The sequence below is a fragment of the Podarcis cretensis genome (assembly GCF_951804945.1).
Source record: "Podarcis cretensis genome assembly, chromosome: 4".
NCBI lineage: Eukaryota > Metazoa > Chordata > Lepidosauria > Squamata > Lacertidae > Podarcis > Podarcis cretensis.
Window position 1 is genome coordinate 39,723,867 of NC_137173.1, and position 27,123 is coordinate 39,750,989.

At 41.4% G+C, this 27,123-nt stretch overlaps 1 protein-coding gene across 5 annotated transcripts in view; it reads left to right on the forward strand.

Annotated features, from left to right (window-relative positions):
* Positions 1-27,123, forward strand: part of EPHA3 (EPH receptor A3) — a 211,463-nt gene that overhangs the window by 17,551 nt on the left and 166,789 nt on the right. For 4 of the 5 annotated variants that reach the window (XM_079974773.1, XM_079974774.1, XM_079974776.1 and 1 more), the window contains exon 2: positions 6,131-6,195. In XM_079974773.1, the coding sequence (XP_079830899.1) occupies positions 6,131-6,195 (65 nt within the window). Of the gene's footprint in view, positions 1-6,130; positions 6,196-11,321; positions 11,346-27,123 lie in introns of those variants that run through there. The other variant, XM_079974777.1, reaches the window with a different exon arrangement.

Consider the following 27,123-nt stretch of genomic DNA (forward strand, 5'->3'; position numbering starts at 1 on the left):
ATATTTTTTGCCTCGGATTGCAAAACTCACTTTTTCCCTTTTGTTAGCATTTCTTCATAAACTATTTTGCTTCCAAATTAGCAGCTAGCTGCTTAACGAAAGAAACCCAACAAGCATTGCACCTCCCTCTGCATTTTGTAGAAAGTGCTTGAAAATTAAAAGTAATTCATCTTAGTGATCATCTTGTGTGTTTGTTTGTTTTGCTCACTAAAAAGAATTCTAAATAGTGTTGTTGTGTTTCACAGTTTAAAAGATGATCTTTAGAAGGAATTTGCTTAAAACAAGAATGAACTCCATGGTTTTACTTTTACTCATTTAGATTTCTCTCTCCTCCTATTCTGCTCCAGTTAGAGTGTCTTTTTAAAAAGATTCCTGTTTGAAAAGGAAATCCTATTTTATTAAAAAGTGAGCTGTTGAAATCTACATCTTGAAATACATTTTAACTGCAGTATGACCATTTATCAAAAAAGTTGAGTTAAAGAGTTTTTTTCATTTAAATCATAAAGGAAGAGAATGGGAGAAAATACTTGTTTTCAGAGATTAAATATTTCAGAATTACACAATAAGTCTGCAATACTGTACCCATTTACTTAGAGCAAACTGTGGCTTCCAAACTGACAAACATAGGATTGCACTGAAGGTCATGTAATTATTTTATTCATGTTTTACTTCTTCCTGAACCTAGGGTCCACAAAGTCATACTCACAAAGTCCCACGAAAGACAATCATGTATATCACCAGAATCATCTGTAGAACCTATATATGCTCTGGCAATGAAGCAGCGAGGGGCAGAAACATCATCTTCAGAGAGGGGGTGATTGTCATTGTGAAATTAACACAAGGAAGGGTTAAACACCCTATTCCTATGCCCTGTTTGTGTGTGTTGTGTTGTGGTTTTTGTTTTGTGCAAAATCCATAAAGCATTTTCACATGTTGCCTTGTGTTCTCTTGCTTGCTTCTTGGAAGTGCACTGCACAAACATTTCAGTGGGTTATTTTTGTTTTTATATACACTGAATATGAATTTTTGTACACATTACTCGGCTGGAGAACTATAAAATTTGGAGAAGCCTGAACTCCGAAGGATGGCTTTGTTTTGGTTTTCTTGCTGTTTTTTCAAAAGTGTGGATTAGATAGATTCATCTTTAAATACAAACTGAATCAAATTCCTCTCCCATCCCTAAATCCAATTCCCATCGTCCTTGACCACTGGTTATGCTAGGTGGAGTTGGTGGTACTCCGCATTGACTAGCCCTGGGCTAGCCTCTTTTTACATTCTGTTACTGCAGTTCTACAAAGCTCTCTGAAGTTATTCCCAGTTCACTCAAGGTAACACCCAGTGTAGTGGGGAAAAAGATTTGCTCATGCAATGGAACATCCCTTTCTTTTCCTTTTCCCTATAGCCTCTGTGCACCCCGGAATTTACTCTGGAGGGTTGGGGAACAGATGTTGGATGCACCCTGAGGCTATAGGGAGAGGAAAGGAAATGGAAGTCAGGTATTCAAGTAGAAATCTGTTGTGCCATTGGGTGCGAATCATTGGATGTCAGCCTTAGTAAGTACCACTCAGAAACGGCTGTAGATTTCCAGTCAGCTATCAGCGGCAAAACTCCTTTGCTTACTGGTTAGCAATCCCCAACAGCAGAGCTCTTGTTTATACTGTGTGTTAGACATAAATGCCATAAATAACTTAAACAGGTTTTCAGCCATGTGTGCTGTGCTACTATTTCCAGTTCCAAAATGAGACTCATCCTTATAAACATGGAATCAACCTGGACGGAGGCAGCTCATTATGGGTTCTCCTAAATTGTGAAGTTGGCTACTGCAGAGGCCGCAGTAGCCATGCTGGAAGCAGAGCTCTTAGGAAAGAACACGTTAATAATAGGCGACGTTGTTGCTGGTATGGTGCAATGGGCCATAAATAGTGATGGCGTGCTGTGCTGTGGGCAAACCGATTATTTTGTAAAATGGGAAGAAAGCCACGTTATTTTCATTCCTTGGATTTGTAAATCATGCAGCCCAATCCCACGCATGTTTTTATTTAGAATTAAGCCCCACTGATTTCCCAGGGACTTGCTCTCATGTAAGTACATGGAACTGCAGTATTATTCCTTTGTGTGGGGCTCTCTTGTGAACCTCTTGAGTCCTGTGCTTGAACTTTGGCCGTTATGTTCTGCTGCATTATTCCTGCATCAAGTGAGCCTACCCGTTTTAATTTTTTATCCATTGTTTTCACCCAACAGACAAGTTAAAAAGCACTAACATGGGTTCTCAGTAGAAATGCCACTGGTTAGAAGATTCAACAAAACCTGAATCTAGCAATCCTGCCAACTTCTTGGAAAGTTTTTTAATCACCGTGTTTTATATTTATGCCAGTAGATACAGCCTGCATTTTGCAAGTGTATGGCTGTTGCTGGAGATCTATTTTCAAACTTCTTCAATATTCATTCTTTTCTTGAAGTTTGCACATCTGATGTTTTAGCCTTCTGTCTGGTGTGGAAATACCTTAACTGTTTGAGGGTGCATTTTGAGCAAGAGATCTAAAACTTTTGCTGTTTCAGATGTTTCTGTTAATTGAGCAATCCTATACCCATATACCTAGGAATAAGCACCTTTGAACTCAGTGGAACTTCTGAATCATTATGTATAAAGTTACACCGTCAGTGTTCTACAGGTTTTCAAAGTTCTATTCTAAAAATTGATGTATGTAATGATAATTTTTTTTTTTAAGTTGGCTGGACAAATTTTGAAGGGGAATTTGTTCTATCATTATACCCAGTATTGTGAAAACTAATGAAAACATTTATTATTATCAGTTATTTATACCACACCTTCTTCCCTGACAGGGATTCAAGGCAGCTTACAGATAAAATAAGAATAGCTAAAAATGTGTGGGAGGGGGAGGGACAATAATTAAAAGAACAATTAAACAATAATAGAATCAAAACTATTTTTATATATGTGTACATACATAGCATATCCATTAAAAACATACAGATAATTACTGTAATCCAAATAACCAAATTATAATTATGAATTTAATATAATTATTTCCTTGTTAGAGATGGGTGAAGATGTTGAATTTTTGCAGATTTCCATCATGACTTTCTCCATGTAATGAAAATAATCAAAGTTATCAAAATATTTAATTACATGGGTCAATAGCCTTTCTGTAATATGTCATTTGTAATTTCTCCCAACCCAGTATTAATTGCTAATAAAAATGTTTGTTTAGCCAACAAATACTTAAGCTACATCATTTTCTAGTTAATCCATTGTTGTCGTTAAACTTTGTGAGAAGGCGAATAGCCTTTTCCTCGGATCCCTAATGCGATGGATCATGTTGTGACACTGTGTCCATTTATATCCATCATTTGCTCTTACGTGCCTTTGAAGACTCCACTGAGGTTGGGGCAGGGGAAAGGTAATCTAATTGTACTGCTGAGATGCTTGTGTGTTAAGTTTTATGGAAGGTGATAGGAATGGAATGCTCAGATTCCTTGACACAAAGGCAAGGCGTAGCTCATGGGAATGTTTTTATGGAGCAAAACATTTCGTTTCTGAAATGTTACTGGGGGAGATTAATTGACTGACCTGCTTTTTAATGAATAGGATAGAGAGAGAGAGAGAGAGAGAGAGAGAGAGAGAGAGAGAGAGAGAGAGAGAGAATTTGGTCCTTTTGCTCAAGTCATCTTTTTAGTGTATTTTTTTCCCAGTAGTGAAAAACCTTTTCCACCTCCTAAGAATATCAAAGCTAACTATAGAATAATTTAAATATACAGACCCTCTTTAAAAAGGCACTCGACTCCGATCAGGTCAATGCAGCTTCCTCCTTAACATAGCAGGTATAAGTGGGCAGTAAAAGTTCTGTTCCTTTCGTTTTGAGAAAACAAACACTTGACATTTTATTTATTTATTTAAAGGGTTTCTAACCCTTGAAACCTACCTTGAGAGTCTTTGAAAGCGTCCCCCCCCCCTACATCAGAAGGTCTCAACTGAAAACTGACTGTCGTACAAATCAGAATATATTTAACATTTTCACCTTCTTTTAGTTTAGGGCTTTAGCATCTTCCAGTTATGTTGCATTTGTTCGTTGTGTTTTTAAAAACTGAAAGAAAGATAAAGAAATAAAATATGAATTTTCAAAACTATTTGGCATTAAAGGAAATCCCATTTTAAATTTGACATTCATTAACTGGTAGCTTAGAACTTTTTTTCTAACTAACAATTCAACTGCTGTAGAAGGAGATATGTCTTTCAGATTATACTCACTGTGCCAAAAGAAATATATATATATCCAGGAAACTCCCAAATCTTGGCACCAAGTCTTGAATATTAGATGAGAACCTTAAAGCCTTGTGTTACAAGATGCAGCATTCTTATTTATATATTAAGAATTCTTTTTTATTTGTGCCAATCTGGAAACTATCATAATAATCTGCCCCCTGCTACTGTAATATTGATGCAGTTAACGCTACTTTCTGTTGAAAAATGAACAGGCACTTTATGGAATCATGTGATCATTCAACAGCAATCAGATCAATATGTTTATTGTGAGAAAGAGCAGACACATTGTGGGGGGCAGGGTTGGGGGGCACTGTCAAAAGGTAGATTTTACTGGATCTGTTTTCAACATCAATTTCAGAGTTTCAAAATGTACTTAATTGAATTTGCAATTTACATTTCAAACATGCATCAAAATGCCAGATCTGGTCTTTGCTGCTGGTAGATTAGAAGCCTGTTTAAAAAGTTCGAGGTTATCTGGGAAGAGAAAAGTCATGTTTAAAAATGATGCTTGAAGTTTTAGTTTTAAAACAATTCATATATCGCCTAGCAGTTCAAGGAAAGTGTGATGAATTGGCTAGAAAAGGCAAAGCCCAGAATCAGATCTAATTACTATACAAATCACTTTACATTTGCAAAATGTAAGCTTCCTTTTAAACTACAATCTGAATAATAATAATAATAATAATAATAACAACAACAACAATTTTTTATTTATACCCCGCCCTCCCCAGCCAAGGCCGGGCTCAGAGCGGCTTACAAGCAATAATAAAAACAAGATGAATGATTACAACTTAAAAACAAAAATAAAATACAACATTAAAATAATGGAACATTAAAATATTAAAATGTAGCCTCATCAATATTGTTGCACCTTTCACTTCTGTATTTTTAATTTTGTGCTCGCTGAGTCAAGTTTCAGACATTTTACGTGGAGAGAAAAAAAAGAAATCTAGAGGGTATAAAGGTGTTAATAACTGTTTTATTTTAGACTCCTGCTATCATTAATGTGGAGATGGACTCATTGCTTTGTTTTGTTTATGGCATTACCTTTTGCTTCAAAAGCTCTGCTTTTCCTGTATCTCTGAAAGTTTCAACCCAAACAAACCGGTTCCTTTGTGGGAGGGAGCTACTTGGGGACCAGGAGGAACGTATTTCGCTTCAAGATGTGCTTTGCTTCCAGCTCCCATAAGTGTTTGCCAGCATAGACAAATGATTGGAATGATGGAAGTTATAGTCCAGCAACATCTGGAGGACCACAGATTCTCCAGCCCTGTTGCAGATGGACCAGTTTGCTTGAAGTTTGCTTATGCCATCCAGTGCTATTTTTCTAGAAAAAGAGGAGCTGGAACTCACCATGAACGCCTCCTTTGTTCTCTTATAATGGCCATGGCGCCCACCTGAGAGGTGCCAGAACTGAGTTCAGGAGAGTTCTGACTGAAAAAAAGCCCTGCATATGCCCACTCAATTACCTCAGTTTGTGGAACAGACACTTTTACAATTGCCTCATATTGTTCTGCACTTTCAAGGAACTGATCCTTCAATGTCGCAGCACCTAGACTTTGGAACTCCTTTCCAACCGATGGCAGACAGGCACCTTCACCATTCTGATTCTGGGACCAGCTAAAATTTGACATGAATGTTAATATATGCTTTTATTTTATAAATTCTGCTGGTTTTATTTTGGGGGGAAACAGGCTAACTTGTAACATTTGATTTTATTGGCCATTTTAATGTGTATTTTACATCAACTTTTCAGAGGTTTGAATGATTAATTCTGATTTTTTTTTTTTAAATTGAGCAGAGGTAAACAAACTCATTCTTCCTCATTTTGTCTTCCTTTTGTAGTTAATCTGCTGGATTCGAAAGCAATTCAAGGAGAGCTGGGCTGGATCTCGTATCCATCACATGGGGTGAGTTGATGAGTGCAATGGAGCTGCTTAACCATTTTATTTGTCATCAGAGAACACCAGACCAGAGAGAAGACTCACAAGCTGTAGTTTGTGCTATTTCTTGCTTCTGCTTCAAAATGCAACCCATTTCTTAAGACAGAGGTGGGGAGCTTGTTCAGGTCCAGGGTTACATTTCCTCATGGGTGACCTTCTGGGGGTTGCACACCACAGGCAAAAATGGGTGCTCGATGGACGTGACTGTTACCTTTGTACATGAGGCCACATTCCAGCCAGACAAAACTCAGAGGTTTCTACTCACACATCTTTCAATCCAGGCAAGTAAGAGACCTCACAGCTGAAGGACACAATCTAGTCAGGCAAAAGCCCATGAGGAGCAGAGACTATGAAGAGTCTGACTTGGGGTCTGGTTATTGTCTAGGGCAGGGGTAGTCAACCTTTTTATACCTGCTGCCCACTAATGCATCTTTCTTGATGGTAACATTTCCTTACTGCCCACCAGTGCTCGATGGAAGGAGGATTCAGCTTGTGCCGTAGGATTCAACCCCCTACTGCCCACCTAGAATCCTGAAATGCTCACTAGTGGGCGCTAGGGACCAGGTTCATAACCCCTGGTCTAGGGAGAGCCTGGAAAGCCAGTTTGCAAGACCTGGATAGACAAATTTGGCACCTGGGCTTGAGATTCCCCAGCCTGTCTTAAAGCATGAACATTTAGGTATATATACATGTGTGTATACACACACACACACAGAGAGAGAGAGAGAGAGAGAGAGAGAGAGAGAGAGAGAGACTGTGCATTTAAAATATGCACACTGCACCTTTCTGCACTATCAACACTTTACATAAATGGTTACTGTAGCTTTTGTTTTGCAATTGTCTATAGGATATGTATTTAAAAACCAACCAACCACTGTATACTTCCACACTTGATACTGAAATTACTGTGTGGAAGTTTAAAGGGTTTTCATGGGGCGGGGGACATTGGAGGCAGGCTATGATCCATGAGTTGGAAAAGTGGAGATCACAGGACCCATCATGGACCATGGTCGTCCTCTGATGTTCACATGTTCAAAGTATGTGGAAAGCTATTCTATACGTCTGGATAGCTCAGTTGGTTAGAACATGGTTAGAGTGTGCCATAGTTACATATTCAATCCCAGTATGGGACAGCTGCATATCCCTGCATTGCAGGGGGTTGTACTAGATGATTCTCAGGGTCCCATCCAACTCTACAATTCTTTCATTCTTCGATGCTATGTGTACTGTTGCTCTATGAACATACCATTCTTCCACCTGTTGAGGGTCACTGAATGGGCAAGTGGCCTTCCTTGCATGGAAAGGCTGCATGGGATTTAGCTCAGTGGTAGAGCTATGTGTACAGGGGGTCTCTGATTCAATGCCTGATGTCTCCAGGTGGGGCTGGGAGACAACCTTGTCGGACCACCTGTAGAGTGGCTGCCCGTCAGTGTAAGCAGTACTGAGCTATATAGGACAATGGGCTGATTTGGTAGAAGGCAGATTCCTGTGTGCATTCATTTATTCAATCTGATACATTTATATGCTGCTGAATCATTAGCATTTCTAAGCGGTGTACGTAAAAACAGACCATGCAGAAAATGAAACGATAAAGCAATGAGCCATAAAACTAAATGCTGCCTTAAAGTGTTTGCTGGAACAAGAGCACCTTAGTCAAGTGCGTGAAGTTCAGCAAAGAGGGTGTGTGTCTAATCTTAGCTGGGATGGGATTCCACAGGCTTGGGCCAGCTACAGGGAATGCACGGCTTTGAGCTGTACGTTGGCATGTATGCAGAATGCCTTCCCACTTGCTTAGAATTGCTGATAAAGTTGCTGGCAGGGCAACATGGGGGCCTACAACTTCCTCTGTGTGTTGCCTGAGTCCCCTTCCACCAACTGCACATCTCGAAGCAGCATGAATAGCTTTAAACGCCAATAAAATTGCTGTAGTCTGGAAGGTGTACTATGATGCCCTTACCTGTAAGAAATAGCCACAGATCTATTCCCAGAAATTGCCTTGTGAATGGTTGCTGCTAACCATAATCCCATGTAGTAGGGTAGGAGAGCTGGCGGGGGGGGGGGAATCACATCTGGCAACCAATGTTCCCCTTTGGTTTCATGGGTAGACGAATCTAAAAAGCCCGGGACACAGTTTTTACGACCCTCAAGCAGCTATGGTGGCTCATTTACCAGAAGGAATGTATTTAGCATGAACTGAAAGTGTATGCTCAATTCTGACCAAACTAAGCCTCCTGATGTATGTTTTGCACTAGGAGGCTTAGTTTGGTCAGGATTTGGTCAGAGAGATTTCGTCACTACCAGAGTTAATGCTAAATACATTCCTTCTGGTAAATGAGCCACCATAGCCACTAGAGGGCTGTGAAAAATTGTGCCATGGACTTTTTAGACCAGGGGTCAGCAAACTTTTTCAGCAGGGGGCTGGTCCACTGTCCCTCAGACCTTGTGGGGGGGCCGGACTATATTTTTTGGGGGGAAATCAACGAATTCCTATGCCCCACAAATAACCCAGAGATGCATTTTAAATAAAAGGACACATTCTATTCATGTAAAAACATGCTGATTCCTGGACTGTCCGCAGGCCGGATTTAGTAGGCGATTGGGCCAGATCTGGCCCCCGGGCCATACTTTGCCTACCCATGTTTTAGACTCCTCTACCCATGTACTATCTGAAACAAAAGGGGCACATTTGTTTGCAACGGTGAAATATATTGGCATTATTTTCAGCTCTCCTACCCCACTAATGGTCTGTCAGTTGTGTTGCAGGGGGCAACAGCCAAAAAACTGAGAAGAAGGTGGGAGAGACGGGAAGCCAACTTGACCACCAAAGGTTCCAGGTTCAGTTTCTGGTATCTCCAGTTAAAAAGACCAGGGAGCAAGTGACTAGAAAGACATCTGCTTGAGGCACTGGAAAGCTCTTTGTGGAGGATAAGCCAGTCAATGAGTGCTAGCCATGATGGCTCTATATTGCCTCCATGTTCAGAGATGACATGGATCTGAAAACCAGTTGCTGTGGAACACACGGGTATCCTGTTGATGGGCTTCTCATAGCGATCTGGGTGGCACCCCGAGAAACAGGATGCTGACTTTATATTCTGATTTAGCAGGACTTTTATTATGTTCCCCCCTTTTCTAGGTGGGCCATCGGGTACCAATTCGAATCATAGCACAGGCTGCACATGACGTTTGCCTATTTTTGCTGCTGCTGCTGCTGCTTTTTTACTTTGTTCAATGGCTGCACAAACGCAGCAGTTCAGCTCCAGTGAAAATTAATAGGTAATAGATTCGGAACATACCAAAGGCAGTTCCCCTCTCTGAAAACTCAGGATGAATGTAAGGAATGAGCTTGTGACCACAAGTTATGGTGAAGGCCACTGGCTTAGAGATGAGCTTAGAAGAGGATATACAGATTCAGGGACAAGGCATCTGTCAGTGGAACGTCCCTGTTGAAAGTAGCATATCCGATGTCGGGGACAGATGATGTGGGGACGGGCAGTTGTTTATAAGCATCCTAGAGACATTTGTCTGGCCGCTTGATGGTCTGCTGCAAAGAGGGAAGTTCTTAACGCTAACTAGATTGTAGAACATGCTATTTCCAGAAGGTTAGTTGTCTCTGGTGTGATTAAGCTTTACAGTGTTCCTATGTGGTAATTGGCAGCAAGCATCTCTCTTCGGGGAACTGAAAGCTGATTGAAACATTCAGCAGGGTTTGTAATGCAATTCCCCACAAGACTGCGCCACTTCAGAGTGCACTTGGGGGAGATCACTTCTTTTAAAGTACCACAGAGCAAAATATCCCTGCATGTGCTTTTCTAGTATGTCACGTAAATTATCTAGGTGTTCCTTGGCATGAGGATCCATTCAAGCAAGTGATCCTGTGCAGGTTTTCTGAGGTGCAACAATAGTCCGATAACACTTTTCACCCAGATCATTGTAATTTAGGGAGCAATCCTAAACACTGGAAGCTGGCATAAATTATGTTAGTTTAAATGAAGCCTGCATAAAGCATGCCAGTTCTATAGCTTAGTCGTTAGGCTCCGGGAAGGGGAAATGCCACCTGAGTCAACATTGGTTCGGAGTGGAAAGAAGCCGCTGAAACTCAGAGAGCCAGCTCAGCTGGCAACTCCCTAGGAGCGGTGGCTACCTATTGACATGCATGGGAAAGATCCTAGGTGCCTTTATCAGGTGTGTACAAACACATGTCATGTGGCACGCAATTACAGCATGGGAATGCAAAGCAATGGGATGGACTGCGTATGGTGCCCACAGTAATGCTCGCCATGGCAGCCAATCAGCATGCCGAGCACAGCACATGCCCCAGGCTTGCCCACTACATGCCTTGCCAATCATGCAGCCAATTGCTGTGAGGGCTAGTGGTTACAGGAGCATCCCCAACCAGTGACCTACATCTCCTGGTGTCCAGTATCCCTACAAAACAACTCCACCTCACATAGCACTAGAGGCTATGGCAAGAGTTAATTGTGGCAGTCAGATGACATATCTGCATTACAGGTTGGGTTCAGCAGTCACTTATTCTCCCCAAAGAACACTTGTTCTATATGGGGAAAGGAGAATACAGGGTACCCAGTACAAGATTCTTTTGGGGAAGCCATGACAGTGCAGAATGGTTACATGTTTGAGTGTAGATATGTGATATGAGGGGAAGGGTCAGTTTGGATAGGGGACAGTTGCCTGTGAGACAGATGCCACAATTGTCATCCCCTACACCTATTCTTTATTAATTTCAAAAGTGAATGGGGCAAGAGATCAGTTTATGGTCCTTGAAAGAACTGTCTCATGAAACTCACCTCCTACATTTTTCCAGCTCATCTCTTTTCTTGGGTAGCCTCCGACTGAGTATTGGTGTTATTTTGCAGGAGTCTAAGCTTTGCTGTTTTGACTCCTCTCTTGTTCTACCCTCCTGCTCTGCTGGACTCCCTTGTTGAGCTTCTCTTGCCTCAAAACGCCTAAAGCGGCAAGAGGCAAAGCAGCTGGTACAGGCTCGAAGCAGAGTATCGTGAGTGTTGTAAGAAACAGACGTGTCACATTAACCCATTAAGAAGACTCCTGTTGTCTCACGCAGCAGTTTGGTTAGACTCTGGAAGCCTGGGATGGTTTGGGTAAGTTTGATCTGTGCATGCTGTTCCTATCGACAGATTCTAATTTCTTTGGGGAACGGAGCTAAGAATAAATGTCCGGACCATACTGATTCTGTTATGGGATAATGAACTGTGTGTTTATACTGAGTTTGTTGCATCGAGGGAGGGAAAGAGGGAACAAATAGTCTGCTCTTATTGAATTTAATAGCAAAACACCCATGTTTTCATGAAGCAAAGCTGATCTGAGGGGGTGTTGTCTGGGTCTGAGTGAGCAATCTGACATTTTCAGGCACAATCATAGACTAGTGCTTGTTCTTCCACACTTGCATTCTTAAATAATTATTCAGCAGAGTGGAGAACCAAAAAAGAGGGAGGCGGGAAAGGCAATATTTTCACAGTGGCTTTACATCTACTATATTAATTAAAACTCTGAGGGGATCTACATCTGTCTGAAACCCAGCTTAAAATATGAACTTAAACTTCAGAGGGAAAGCATTATAATAAAGATGTCACATCATATTGAAACATTGCTAATGGTGCTAAGGTGATTTACAAGCTAAAGTTAATAGAGCTACACTCAAAGCTGCATCTCGCAAATGAGGGTGTTGGTATGAAGCCAGCCAAGTTCCAAGACACAGCAATATATTCCCATCACAACCCATAAGTGCCAATATTGCTGAGGTTGGTTACTTTAGTAAATAGAAAAGGGCTGCTTTTTCTCCTCCCCCTTAGTAGGCACCCCATGAAAATTTGATGTGTTGAGTTTATTTTAGATGCATAGGTAAAGGTAAAGGTAAAGGTACCCCTGCCCGTACGGGCCAGTCTTGACAGACTCTGGGGTTGTGCGCCCATCTCACTTAAGAGGCCAGGGGCCAGCGCTGTCCGGAGACACTTCCGGGTCACGTGGCCAGCGTGACATCGCTGCTCTGGCCAGAGCCAGAGCCAGAGCCAGAGCCGCACACGGAAACGCTGTTTACCTTCCCGCTGGTAAGCGGTCTCTATTTATCTACTTGCACCCGGAGGTGCTTTCGAACTGCTAGGTTGGCAGGCGCTGGGACCGAGCAGCGGGAGCGCACCCCGCCGCAGGGATTTGAACCGCCGACCTTTCGATTGGCAAGCCCTAGGCGCTGAGGCTTTAACCCACAGCGCCACCTGCGTCCCTCCTTTAGATGCATACAAGGGGTTAATTCTAAAGTGGGGGAGACAGGTTTTGTTTGGCTTCAGCAGTGTTTTTTCGATGTTTTCCTTATGATTATCTGATCTGATTTGCAGCTATACAGAAATCCTGAATATTCATTTTGTGATTTACCTTCATTTGTGCTCTACTTGATAACTGTCTGATGTCAGCGTTTTTTAACCCTGGATTTATCATCACCTTCAAAGAATGCCATAGTCTCATTCTCTCCCCCCCCCCAGCCATCCCACACATTCATAACATTAGCGTTTGTAACACAATGATCATCTGGTCAAGCTCATTCAAGTCAGCTGGGAGTTCAGGCTCCTCAAGAAAGCAGAGCAACAGAACTATTAAAGAGTGCAATAGCTACATTTACTTCTACTTGATTGCAAAGTCCACAGAGATAATATTCTGCACCAACACCTGCATTTGTGCAATTTTCATGCTGTCAATCAATCAAAATTTGTGAAAGGGTCTGGGAAATGAGAGCCACTTAGTCTTTGCTGAGCATATTATTGATATGCTGATTAAGCATAACGCAACTGATTATTAACCGCAATTCACATAAATTGCAGCAGTACAGATGTGGAATGGTGGGGGAATCAAGTCTCTTCAATCAATAATACAGATCTGAGCACACCCATACAGGATAGGGGGAAAAACCCACTAGAGTGGTAACTACAACCTATATGAAAAGTTGCCTTGTTTCCAGGATGTACCAGGGCTCCATATGCATTTCAAGGGAGACCAGCTAACCTCCTCTATTGAAGTGAATGGGGAAGCCAGATGCACATCAGTTCCACAAGAGCTCTGTGTCTATAGTAGAGCATATAGAGTTTTAGTTTGGGTACATGGCATTTTAATTTTGTTTTCGCAAGGGTCATCACCCTTAGGCCAGGCCTGAACTTCCCATAGCTTCCATTTAATAACAGAAGCAGGTTGGAAAAGGGACCATAAGACCCTTTTTAAGGATGCATCTGAATGATATGAACAAATGACTGGTGGCTTTAACCCTGAGGATGCTTTACAAAATGAGACCAGTAATTGATTAGGCTAGCTTTGAATTGCCGGTGCTAGATACAGTGAGTATGCCAACTGAAACACAGATGTGAGTGCGGTTCTGCAAGACTGTATATCCATGTGTATATGAACTGTCTAGTGGGATTCTGAGTTTTGCTCTGATCCTGCAGATGAGCAGACAAGCCAAGTCAATCATCACTGCACCAAAGAAAGCACCAAATGAGCCTTTTGAACTTCTGCCTCCAGTCTATCTTCCATATGACACATCCCCTTTTGGAGATCTGGAGTGTCTTGAAGGCCATCTTTTTGGCTGGAGAACAGGCGCTTCTCCTGTGCTTCACTGTCTCTCACCTGGTACACCACCTGTGCTATTGAACTGGCAAAGTAGTATGGGAGGACACTCAGCTCCTTGGGTGCAGAGGAAAGGCATCTGTGATGGCCCTCCCTGCCAGGTTCAGGTCAGGGGTCCCATGATGGCTAGTATCAGGTTCAGAGCTAGAAACTCAGTCCACCTCCGCAGCTGATATCCTCTGATGATGTCCCATTTACTGCTTGACTCCAGGGTTGTAACAATGCCATTGGTCCCACACAATACAAACCACCCCCCCGTCTCTCAGTATAAGTGGGAATGTATCTATTCTTGTAGTTGCATGGCCTGACTTGTATTTTGTGATAGCTCAGTTGGTAGAGCATGAGACTCTTAATCTCAGGGCTGTGGGTTTCAGCTCCATGTTGATTGAAAGATTCCTGCAAAAGATTTATACGATCTGAAAAGAAAACAGCTTATACATCTTTTGAGATGCTTTTGTAAAAATAATGTGATGTATATCTCATTATGAGAAGCCCAGAATTTCTCTGAAACACCCTCCTTGGCTTCTGATTTGTCTGAAGCTGTTTCACACCCCTAGTATGCCTACACAGCTGCACACAAGCACAAACTTACTAATGTATTGTTGTCAAGCGTAGCAAAAATGGAATGCAAGTTGCCACATATCTGTCCTTAAGACTGTGATCCTTTACTCCCAGGTAAGTAGGGTAAGGATAATTGCCTTAGTCTTTAAATGTTAAGAAGGTTTCCCCTCTATCTTCATCTTTTCTTGCACCTAGTTGTGTTGTTTTGCACTCTGTGTACCACTAATAGACCCTGAGATATGTAGCCAGAATATTCCTTATGCATACTAAATACTGAGATGTCTTTGGGTTGGGTTTTTTTTTAGCATTAAAATAAATAAATAAATGGAGTGAATAGATGTGTCTATCTGCTTTCCCATTAAATTGTCTTAAATCCAAGCACTTGAGCTTAACCAAGTTGTGGCTGAAACGAATTACAGTATCTAAAATCTCTTTGATCCCACTTGGCAATCATATTTCCTTTTCTTGCCAAGAGCTTGTATGGAGTAAAAATGGGGGAACATGTTTATATAAAAGTGAAGTGTTACACATAAGAAAGAAGTACCAAGCCCGCAAGTATAAAATGGGGAATAGCTGGCTGGCTAAAGAGGATGGGGAGGAGTTGCAGTTTTGGAAAACAAACACGCATATGAGGCAGTAACATATTGTGCTAACCAAAATGACATAACCCAAGCATTGATATGATCTCATTTTGAGTTCTGTGCTCCAGGCTGAAGGCCACATGTAAGGAACCGTTTCATAAATGGTAAAAGCTTTCAAGAGGACTGAGGATGAGAAGAGGTACGGAAGGCAAGAGCATTGGAGGGGAAGCTGAAGGATGTGGTCGTGTTTAGGCTACAGACTGAAAGCATTTCCACAGCTCCCCCTTTTTTATTGATGGTATCCAAATGAGGAAACATCCCTCCCTCTCTCTCTCTTTCTCACACCCACAGCCACCCAAACACCACCCTTTATGCGTGTGGTGACGTTTGTATTTCTGGAACCACTAAGAACATAATAATTCTCTTGCTGGATCAGAACCAAGATAAATTCAGTCCAGTATTTAATTTCTGACAGCAGACACATGGGTGTCTGGAAAACTCAAAAGGAGGGTCTTGGACTTATGTTAGTGCAGCAGAAACAGTAGCATGTTTCTACCCTGTTCACTGCTTCTTTCATGCCTAGTCTTCTGTTTTCTCCTCTGTGTTGAGTAATTATATTGTATGCCCCTCTGGGCAGAAACCTATATTCTTGGAACACGGCTAAATGCTATTTAACAATCACAGTGGTGGTCGTTCCTTCTTTTGAAAAAAGTATCTAAGCTCACACGACAAGGCCTTTGTGCTTTGAGTGAAGGTGGCAAGAGTGGATATGGTTTGTAGGTAGACAGGATTGCCATTTTGTGGATTTTTTTAAAAAAAGAATACATGTTGGTGTTTTGCAGTGCTTACACTTTCAGTTTATTTTAGCATAATTTTTATATATTTTGTTAGCCGTTATGAAACCACAGGATGTGGTCACATCTCTGAGCACTTCAGAATAGTGCAAGAAGCAAAGAATTTAAATTGCTGGTAGGTGGTAAATAGATGTCATCCATATGGGAAGTTGGTTCAGTGGTGAAGTATGTAAGCTCTCCTGGTCGTGAGATATTATCCTTCCTTGGATGAATATGTAAATGGGCATCCATGAAAAATCACTTTAGGAATTAGGCATGCTCTTAAAGCAAGGCCCTTCCCCATTTTTAAAAAATTATTATTATTTTATTTTTAAAAATAAAATGGCAAGCAATCAGGAAAGGACAACAGATTTCCAGATGAGAAGAACTTGTGCATAGGAGGCAGTACTACGAGACCATAAATTGGAATATGTAAAGGTTTGGCAACGGCAACAGTAATTCTCTCGCACCCCAAACATAAAACACTGCAAGGATGAATGAAACAGTTTTGCAGCCACTACTGATATTGCTCTGTGCCCATTCCAAGGAAGTGCTCCAGTGTTTTGTTTCATTGTGGGCCACTGTAGCCAAACTGGTCCTCAATGAAAGGTTCTCCCCATGAATTTTTTTCATGAGCTGCATCAAGTACAACACAACCCACTGAAATTTCTGGTCTAAGGGACTGCACACATGCCAATGGAGTCTGCAAAACACAACTCAACCCCTCCTCCTGTGAGCCTGCTTTTTGAAAATGGCAACTCTATAAATTCAACCAGATTGTGATATTTGTACCTAGTTTGGTTTTTAAATTGATAATAACTCAAAGTAACGTAGTATAAAATATCAGTTTTGTTCCAATGTAAACCACTCTTCCTCTAGTAGTCATTGCCCTCTTTTCATATTTTGAATATTTGCCCCCTGCCTGCCCCCCGCCCATCCCAGTTTATGGCAGCACTCTTTCAGACATTTGCAGCTCTGCTGTTTAAAATAATTAAAGCCACCGCCGACCTAAGAAGTGCAGTTAAGAACATAGCAAGTACGCTGCCATTTCACATTTGAGGGGAGGGGGGTAGCACTGAAAGACCATCTTATTTAATTACATATATAATCAATCATTCTGCCATTTGCAAAATAACTTGTTGCAGATTGCGTATCATTTTTCTGTGGTTTTCAGCAATGTACTTTTCAGCTTCCATTCTGAAGCCTAAATAAAGATTTTATTTAGAACTTGTACTATGTATGTTTCAGCTTCCCATTTTCCCTTTTAACTTCGATGGTTAGAAACAGTATCATTTCCCTTGTGGGTAGGCATTTTATTTCTGTCAGTCTCTCAGTATAAATGCAGACCATTTGTGGAAAGTTATCAGAGATGAGATCACATTGGAAGTTCCCTCCCTCCCACCCACCCCTCCACCGAATTCTCTAAAGAAAAGCTTGACTGTCATTTCTGAGTTTCCCACTGTTCTCTTATGCTGAATTTATTTACATAAAATAACATGGAACAAAATGGTGATGCTTGCCTGAAAATTGTGGTTGAATAGCATCTTGAATGCAAATATCACCCACTTTTATTATATAGTATTTAGGAGTCAGGAGGCCTTCGCAGTAAGTGCATAATACAATACATATGAACAACTGGCTGTAAATTTCTGCTTAAGATTTTTCTAAACTTTGCACCATCTGACACTCCTCTGATTCTACTTTTTTAGAGCAAATGGAGCTCCAAAAATAACTGAAGAGATTAGTTTTGAGGTTGCCCTGATAGGTTTAATCCGAAGGGTGTTCATACATTACTTTAAATGAGTGTACAGTTTGTATACATGTGTACACAAATTTGTTGAGAGGTACGAATCAGCAAGTTCATATGTACACTTGTAGAAACAGCCTGTGCCTGTGTTTGGTGTAACCCGTGAACAACTCTGAAATGCTTTTTACCTCCTGCTGTTTCTGCATCTTTGAGATGCTAAAGAAAGCTTTTATTGTGAAAGGTTCTCATTTATTAAGGACTGGTTTTGCTTACCTTCTTAGAGTAGGAAATGCTCCTGACTAGCTTTTGGAAGAAGAACTCCAATGCTTTAGTGTGTGAGACCAGGAGGATGTTTAGTTTTGCAAAAGTGAGATGGACTACTCAGTTCCTGTACTTCCAGCACAGTAAATGGACACCCCATCTGCCCTGTGAAGGTTCAGAAGTCTTCTGTTGTTTGTGAACTTGGCAGAACAAACAGTACCACTTTCGCAGAGAGCAAAGACTTTAGTTCAGAACAGTGTTCTGAACTGTGCTCCTTTTCAGGAATCATGTTAAGGTGAATCAAAAGTATACTAATTAAGGTCATAGGTACCACCATTACTGTTGATGCCAGGGAAGAGAAGACTGCCCACGAAAACATGCTAATCATTCCGTTCCCCCAGGCACCCATGCTTTCAGAAGCCAAAAGAGATGGCTCGTTCTTTCTGGTTTTGTGTGCTCATCTCTATGGTTGCTGCTGTGAGCAGATGCACTGATGTGCAGAAAATTTCAACTGCTGTTGCCTAAGGGAACACTTCACAAGGTTTGATGGGGCCATGAAGGGCTGGAGCAGACATCTAGCTACTCTGAGTGCTGCAGCTTTTGAAACGGAAAACCCAGTTGGGAGTTACAGCTGTTCAAATATTTTTAGCAGCAACATATTCCAAAGGGTATGCTGTCTGTCACTGCTGTCCCTTACCTTTGTGGAGATGTGATGGACAGCAACCTTGTGCTCACTGATTCTGAGACCGCTTACCAACAGAAAAGTGTCTAGGCCTTTCGCAGATCCCAGAATGCAACATTCCAGATTGCTTTGCAAGTATTTGCTTCTGCCATAGTCTATCAATTCAGGGTATTAACTGTGCCATGACCAGTGCTGTTGTTAAGTGGAATGACAGGCACTTTGTCTGAGGTGTCAGGGAAAGGTAGTAAAATACTATTACTGCATTTTTACTTCCAGGAATGGGGAGAGGTGCTTGTGGGATTTTTCTGCCTTAGATGCCAAAATAATTTGGCTTGCTTGAGGGTATTTGATGTACAAGGGGGTATTTGATATTCTGCGTCCAACAGCAAAAAGTCTTCTTTCTTGGGCTGTCTTTGGGTCCTGCTTACATAGTAGTATTTTATTATTATTGTTGTTGTTGTTGTTGTTGTTGTTGTTATTTAGCTCAATCTATTTATGAATTGCTTCCTACAAAATATCTCAAAGAGGTTTTACAATGAAAGCTCCAATAATAAATCAATTTCAGATATTTAAAACAATGTCAGATTCAATACAGATACAGGCTCAGGTACAAAGGCTTGTAGGAAAAGGAAGGTGCTCAATAGGCGCTGAAAAGGAAATAGAGATGGCACTAGTTTGATATGCAGTGGGAGCCCAAAAGGTAGGGTCTTTCATAAGTCAAAGCCCATTTGTATATCACGTGGAATGGGCCTCCTGATGAGATGTTACCCTTCTCCCACAGAGTGCCATAAAACATCCCTATACTAAGCATGTCTTCAGAAATCTGTCAAAATGAATTCAGTGGACTTAGTTTCCAGTAAGTGCATACTTAGAAGCTGTGGCGTAGCATGGGGGGTGCAGGGGGGCCGGCCGCACCGGGCGCAACATCTGGGGGTTAGGGTTAGGGTGCGCAAATCCACGGGTTAGGGGGCGCAAATCCACGGGTTAGGGGGCGCAAATTACTTGCCTTGCCCCGGGTGCTGACAACCCACGCTACGCCACTGCTTAGAAGTGAAGACTAATGAGAAATCAGTGCCAAAGAGAAAGGCAGTTGGGCTGGGCACTTCATAGAGTAAGAATTGCCCCAAATGACTCCGGCGTACTTTTTCACTTTGCACATCCCACCAGATTTTTATCTACCCCTCGCTGGTTCACATGCCCTGCAATGGTTTCTTTTTTATAATTCTGTTTTGTTGTAAAAATTCAAGGAAACCCATAATTAAAGCTACCCTGCTACAGGGAGCACAAGCTGCCAGATTAGGGGTTAGTTCTTGCTAATCTCCCCCCCCCCCCCCCCGAACCGAACAGAACCTTCTAGGAGGAAGCTGCTACCTGGTGTTTCAGGGGGGCTTTGCTGAATGGAGATTATCTGTGATTAAATATTAGGAAAGATTTGGTCCAAGGCAAAGGATATTGCTGAATAGATGTATTTTATTCTGTGAACCACCCTGAGATCTTGTGATGAAGGACAGTATATAAATTAAATAAATAAAATGCAGCACCACTAGTGCCCACTAAGAAACCAGTGCAGTTTTGAAAGTGGTTAAAACAAGTACAGTGGTACCTCAGGTTAAGAACTTAATTCATTCTAGAGGTCCGTTCTTAACCTGAAACTGTTCTTAACCTGAGGTACCACTTTAGCTAATGGGGCCTCCCGCTGCCGCCGCGCAGTTTCTGTTCTCATCCTGAAGCAAAGTTCTTAACCCAAGGTACTATTTCTGGGTTAGTGGAGTCTGTGACCTGAAGCGTCTGTAACCTGAAGCGTCTGTAACCCGAGGTATTACTGTACAGCTTTGAAAGGCTGAGTCTGCCATCTTGATCCAGAATGGTGTTCTACGGTATCCAACCTTTGACAGAAATCTGCTCGTCCATCTCTGATGCCATCATGCAAAATTTGCTTATGGTATCTTAAGACTGCTGGAATGAACAAGTCTTTGTCATGCGCTGAAATTAAGCAAGGAGGGCATGAGTCCCATCTAAGTCAGGGGGGAATTCCACAGGCTTGAGCGCATGGCATTGAATGTATGACTTATGGTAGTTTCAAATGGTGCATCTGAGCCATGGGAGAGCACCAACCAAGACTTCCCCAAAGATATCAGTGATAAGGCAGGACCATAAGGTAAGGTTACCAGACATTCCCATTTCCTTGATTTACAAATCAGTCCCCTGACAAAATCCATTGAAGTTGAAAAGTGTCCCCGGATTCATTGAAAAGAAACCTGGTAACCTTACTATAAGGAATCTCGCAATTCTTAGGATATCCTGGACCCAAGTTGCTAATGACCTTGTACATTAATACAACAAACTTGAACCTGGCCCAGCAACATACGGGCAGCCAGAAGTGCTGTTGGGATCCAACTTTTTAATTTTGCTTGCAGCTAATTGACAAGGAACAGGGCCTGAGCAGCACTGAAGAGCTCGTGTGTGGAAGCACCCCTTTTTCTCAGTTACTTTCACAACATGCTGAGGATCTGTCTGGGAAGAACACTATTTTCAAGGTCCCCATGGGTGATGTGACATAGAGCGAAAGGGTATCAGAGTAGAACTCCAAAATAAACCAAGGTAAGCTTTCTCTACAGAAAGCTCACTCCTTTATCATATTGCTTCTTAGGGTTGTGGGAGCCAAAGGAGCAATTTATTATGCCAACCTCCACTTTAGCTACAAAGAATAATATTCAACAGCAAGTTGAAATGTGCCCTTGAAGGGCCATGGCCAATTATATACATGTAGGAAAACATTTGACAGGTTGCTACACTATGCATTTACACACACACACACACACACACACACACACACACACACTCCAGAATGAGATGAATGCACTGAAAGATTGCTTGCTGTTTTTAATTATACAAGGCCCTTTGATTGAACAGCACCTTTTCTGAATATGGAAAAAAGATTTTTATATTTTTATAGGGCTGGTCAAATCTGAAGTTCAGTAATGTAATATTGAAGTGGATCCTTGGTCCTTCTGAATGGTCAGATGGAATTTGATGCCACTGGGGAAAGGCTGCCTTTTTTTTCAGTGTATGCAAAATTTCTGCATAATTGTGCCTGACATGTTTGGAAGTAGCTTTTTTAAAACCACATGTATTGGAACTGGTAAGGGAAGTATTTACAAACATAGGTAAAATGTGATTCGGGTGTTTGTTTAGCCTGGTTTAGTAGTTGAGTTAAAGGCATCCCTTTTAATTAATGTAAACAAGTTTGGTATGTCGTCGTAGTGCATTGTGCGTAGGAAACTAGTTCATTTGGTCAGTTTGGGCCTGGTTCTCATCTGTCTGCCTATTCGTCATTTATCAAAAGTGATGGCTCCACACAATCTGATTTTCTTGGGCATTTTTTGGTAAACCTAAGGCAGGATTTTCTGTAATTAAACATTCACGTGGTTCCTTTTATGCTCAAGGACAAGATATTTAACCAGCTAACAATCAAAACATATCCTGCCCCTCATTTTCTTTGTGCTAGAAAACCCTCAAACAGCTGCGCTCATCCTGTTAAATTTTAGCTAATTCTTTTCTCCTGGTGTTTCATTATTTCAAAGGAGTGAAGAAGGGCTAGTATTTAGGACACAACTGAAGAAAAAGTTTGCTCCAAGGCTGATGTGATTGTCTGTGAATGGATGTAGGTTTAGTTCCAAGTTCATATGAATCTGCTTAGCTTGGAGTGCAGCCTGACACTGTGATCCCACTTCTTCCTCTCTCTGAAAATTATCTGTGTATTCTGTGTTGTACATGGGTGTACTTAGCTTCCTGTGCTCTGATGATTCTACTTTTATACTGAGTGAGTGTCCATGCAGTTCAGCATTGTCTACACCAGGCATGGGGAACCTGTGACCCACCAGCTGTTGCTGGACCGCAAATGCCATCATCCCTGACCATTGGCCATGTTGACTAGGATTGATGGGAACTCAAAACACCTTGAAGGACCACAGGTTTCTTCTTCCTCCTCTACAATAATTGAATCCACACTCCAGAATTTCAAATACAAGTCATTACTAGCTCTGCCTGGAGATACAAGGGGTTGAAATTGAGGTGAAGCCTTCTACATTCAAACAACATTTAAACTAAATTCTCATTCATGACTACTCTGGCATCTTTCTCTAATCAACTTCTCCATTAATGCATTCAATGCAAATCTTACTGTACATCCAGTATTTGAGACTGTCTCCACAACCAATGCTGGTAAGTGTCAGAGTTCAATGTACCCATCTAAGAATTTTGGATCAGGACTCTTTTAAATGTATTTAACTATTAAGAATCAATCTCAACAAAAAGAAAAAGGAAGAAAACAAAAATGGGAAAGAGGCATAGAAAATCTATTAATAGTAAATTATACAGTATTTCATAGTGCATTCATCAGCATTATTTGAGTGGCAGTTATCTAATGATAAAAAACTTAGATATTCAAGTAAGTTTGGAGCAGGGATGATTATTAATAAACTAAATGCTTCCTTTATTAGGTAATGAAAGTGATATAATGTTTATATCATATTTGTATTCAGTCCTTTCTCCAGGGATATTTGCGGGGGGGGGGGCGACATACAATTTTAAATTTATTTAACAAAACTTTTATACCACTTAATCAAAATAGAAACATCTTAAATTACTTTACATAAAATAATGTAAAATATTTATCAAAACATATAGATATGAACAACAAAAAATTAAAAGTTGGCCTTTGGTGGTGGCAAATACTAGAATAAAGGATTGCCTCCTTGCAGGTGCAGAATGAACATTATGTGGCACTTGCAAAATTTCAGATTCCATTAATCAAAGAGGTTGAAGGCGCACATGTAGGGTAAGGCTTCATGTAAGCTGGTCTCAAGCTGTCGAGGGCTCTATGGATCACCAGTAGCACCTTGAACAAATGCTTCGCCAGTTAGAACTATGAGTGGAGGTGGAATGTGCTGACAGGATCACACTTCTTCAGTTTCTGGAGCAGCTGCAAGAGAAGCGCAACATAGAATACATTGTAATAATTCATTCTTGAAGGTACCAGATCCAGGGGTACCGTGACAAAACTGGACCCAGAAGCACCCGTAGACTTTGTTCAGGTTCTGTCAGAAGGGAGTCCCTATCCAGTGAAAGTAATTGGCCAATTTCTTGGAGAGGGGAGCCATTCACCCACAGTGCCACCATCTTACCAGAATTCAAGCTCATATTATTTTCCTTCATCTGACCACCACTGCATCTAGACATGCGTGCAGGGCCTACAGAGGGGTTGCATTGTCACAGCATGAAAAAAAACATACTAGAATAAATTGCACTTATACCATTTTCAAACCTTTGGCCTACCCCCATCCCGTGGAGATTCTTTTGTTGATTAGCAGTTTCCAAGTGCACAACGGAATGATGAGGAATACGTGCACATACTCTATATTGCTTTATTTACATTTCAAAGCTGGTAGATTACAGAAAACCATCTTGTCTCTGCCGGAGCAGAAAATGCATCCTCTCTCCTCTGAAGCACAGAGAGAATCATACTGTGAGAACAGTGAAAAACAGGAAACCAGTGTACGTCACATCCAGCCTCCCCTTTCCCGTGGGAAACACAACAGCAATGCTGTCTGTGGAATGTAAACATTGTCTTGTGACAAGCCTTTCGCTGCACAGTGAAGAGAGCAGAAACCAACATCCTCCCCCTTTCTGTGAATACCACTGGGCAGCGTGTTCGTACAATATCAGTACAAACCCAACTTCTGCACATAGGTACAGTGTTGATCCCTTGATACAATCTTGGACAATACATCAGCAGGAATTTCATTACCTGGCATATAGGACACCGTTACGAGTCCCTTCTGAATATGTTCCCTAGCATGTTGCACCTTCAATTGCAAGTGCTTTGTGCTTTGCTTACAACCTTCAGAATTCAGCAAAGCCAAACATGCTTTGTTGTCCTGGTAAACCTGGATTGGACATTTGACAGGAATTTTCATGTCTTTGCACAATTGTAACAACCATTCACAATCCTTGAGTGAATAAGACAGTGCATTCAGTTCAGCTTCACAAGTACTTAAGCTAACTGTTGTTTGCTTCTTGCATGACCAATCAAATAGACCCTGATTGTACATGTAGCAAACTCCAGACGTGCTTTTCCTGTCTGTAGTGTCACTTCCAAAACTTGCATCTGCAAATATCTCAAGACCACCAGACTTCTGATTGTTAAATCTCAGTCTGTAATGCATAGTGCCTTTCAAATACCGCGCTATGCGTTTCAGAGCTTTCCAATCCTTAACAGTAGGATTGTTGACTTGTCTGCTTAGCAAATTACAGCTAACAGCAATGTCTGGTCTTGAACATCTGGCAATGAAGTTTAGCTTGCCTAGCACACTTCTGTACAGTGTAGTGTCAGAAAATGCTTCTTCAGTGTCATCTACCTGATAACCTGTTGTCATCGGTGTGTCTACAGGGTTAGCATCCATCAGGTTTAGTTTGCTTAACACATCAGCAATTTTCCGTGACTGGTGTACTAGAATGTTACCATCTTGATCTCTCTCTATTTCCAGAGATAGGTAGTTGTTTACCTCACCAAGATCTTTCATGTCAAAGTGTTCTTTCAGTTGAGCTAGGGCGTTATTGTACATTGTGACATCATCCCAAAAGAATAAAAGATCATCAACATAAAACAAACAATACAGTTTCTTTTGCCCTTCCTCTTTGACAAATACACATGGATCAGCTTTCCCTTGCTTAAAACCTAGAGAAAACAATACTTCAGTGAGTTTTGTGTGCCAACACCGTGCACTTTGTTTGAGACCATAAAGGGACTTTTTCAGAGCACAAACATATCCCTGTTTTACCTGTACGCCATCAGGTGGAAGCATATAAAGCGATTCATTTAGAGATCCGTACAGAAAAGCTGTATTCACATCATGGTGACTAATGTGTAGATTCTCCTCTGCAGCTAGCTTGAGCATAAGCCTGATGCTCTCATACCTCACTGTGGGTGAGTAGGTCTCGTGATAGTCTTCACCTGGTACCTGTGCAAAACCTCTGGCTACCAATCTGGCTTTGTGTCTGACTATCTTGCCATTTTGATCAGTCTTCGCTTTGAAGACCCATTTGCTTCCAAGCAGTTTCATTCCTGGAACTACTGGAACAAGTTCCCATGTTTTGTTCCTTTCCAAGGAATCAAGCTCAGCCTTCATGGCATTTAACCATGGCTCAGCTTCCTTTGAATCCAAATCCTGGATTTCTTGGAAACTTGAAGGTTCAAATACCTTCTTGGAGCTTTTAACAGCTGTTACTGCTATCTTAGTAAATTCATCAGCAAATCTCTTTGGAGGTCTACCTTTTGTGGCTCTTTGTGACCTGCGAATTAGCCTTAAGTCTTCAACACTCTCCTCTTCCTTCTTAGGAGAAAAGCGACCTATTGTGAACAATGATTCCTCCAATTCCTGATCAGAGCTTTCAGAGGGTCGCATAGAGGCTTTTGCACTCTTGAAATCCTCTGAATCACCTGATTCAGTTTCAGACTCAGAATCAGAACTTTCATCAGTGGGTGTGGGTTGTTGTGGTTGCTTTTGACTATCCTCAGTCTCATCACTGTCATCAGGATAACATTGGAAAATTCCCACATTCTCCCCCCACTTGGCATTGTACTCAACACTTCTTGTGAGTTTAATGGTCTTAGAGTCAGTCATCCTTATTCTGTAAGAACCTTTCTCATAACCTAGAAAGATACCATGCAAACCACGCTTATCTAACTTGGAGTTTTGTGGTGAGTGAACCCACATGTCAGAACCAAAAATTCTCATGTGTTTGATGTATGGCTTCTTGCCAAACATCTTCTCATAGGGAGTACAACCAATCGCTGAAGATAACCTGCGATTATAACTGTAAGTGAAACATGAGAGAGCTTCGGCCCAATAACTCTCTGGAAGATTGGCATCATGCAGCAAGGTTTTTAACCCTTGAAGCAATGTCTGATTTGCTCGTTCCGCAAGTCCATTCTGCCATGGCGAGCGAGGACTAGACAAATCGTGTTGAATTCCTTTCTCAGTCAGAAAAGCTTCAAACTGCTGAGAAGTGAATTCTCCCCCGCGATCACTGAAAAGAGTCTTTACCTTTTTACCATGCACATTTTCCAACCAAGCACAGAATTCCTTGAACCTAGGAAAAGCCTCTGATTTCTGCTTGAGATTGTACACATGAATATACCTGGAAAATGCATCAATGAGAACCATGAAGTACCTATTTCCACCCAAAGAGGGCGCTAGTGGTCCAACCAAATCAGCATGAACAATTTGGTATGGTTCTGTAGCTTGCCTACTAGACACCTTACCTTTCGCAGCCATTTTCACCTTGTTTGCTGCGCATGCCTTGCACTTCATGTGGTACCTGCAGGGTTTAATAGTCATACCTTCAACCAAGGCAGGCATTTTAGATACTGCCTCAAAACCCAAATGACCAAATTTTCGATGAAAATCATGAATGCATTCTGCATGCAAACATTTGTTAGAACCTGCAATGCAACAAGTGTCATCCTGCACAACATCATCATAATACAAAACATATAAACGATCAACATATTCAGCATACAAT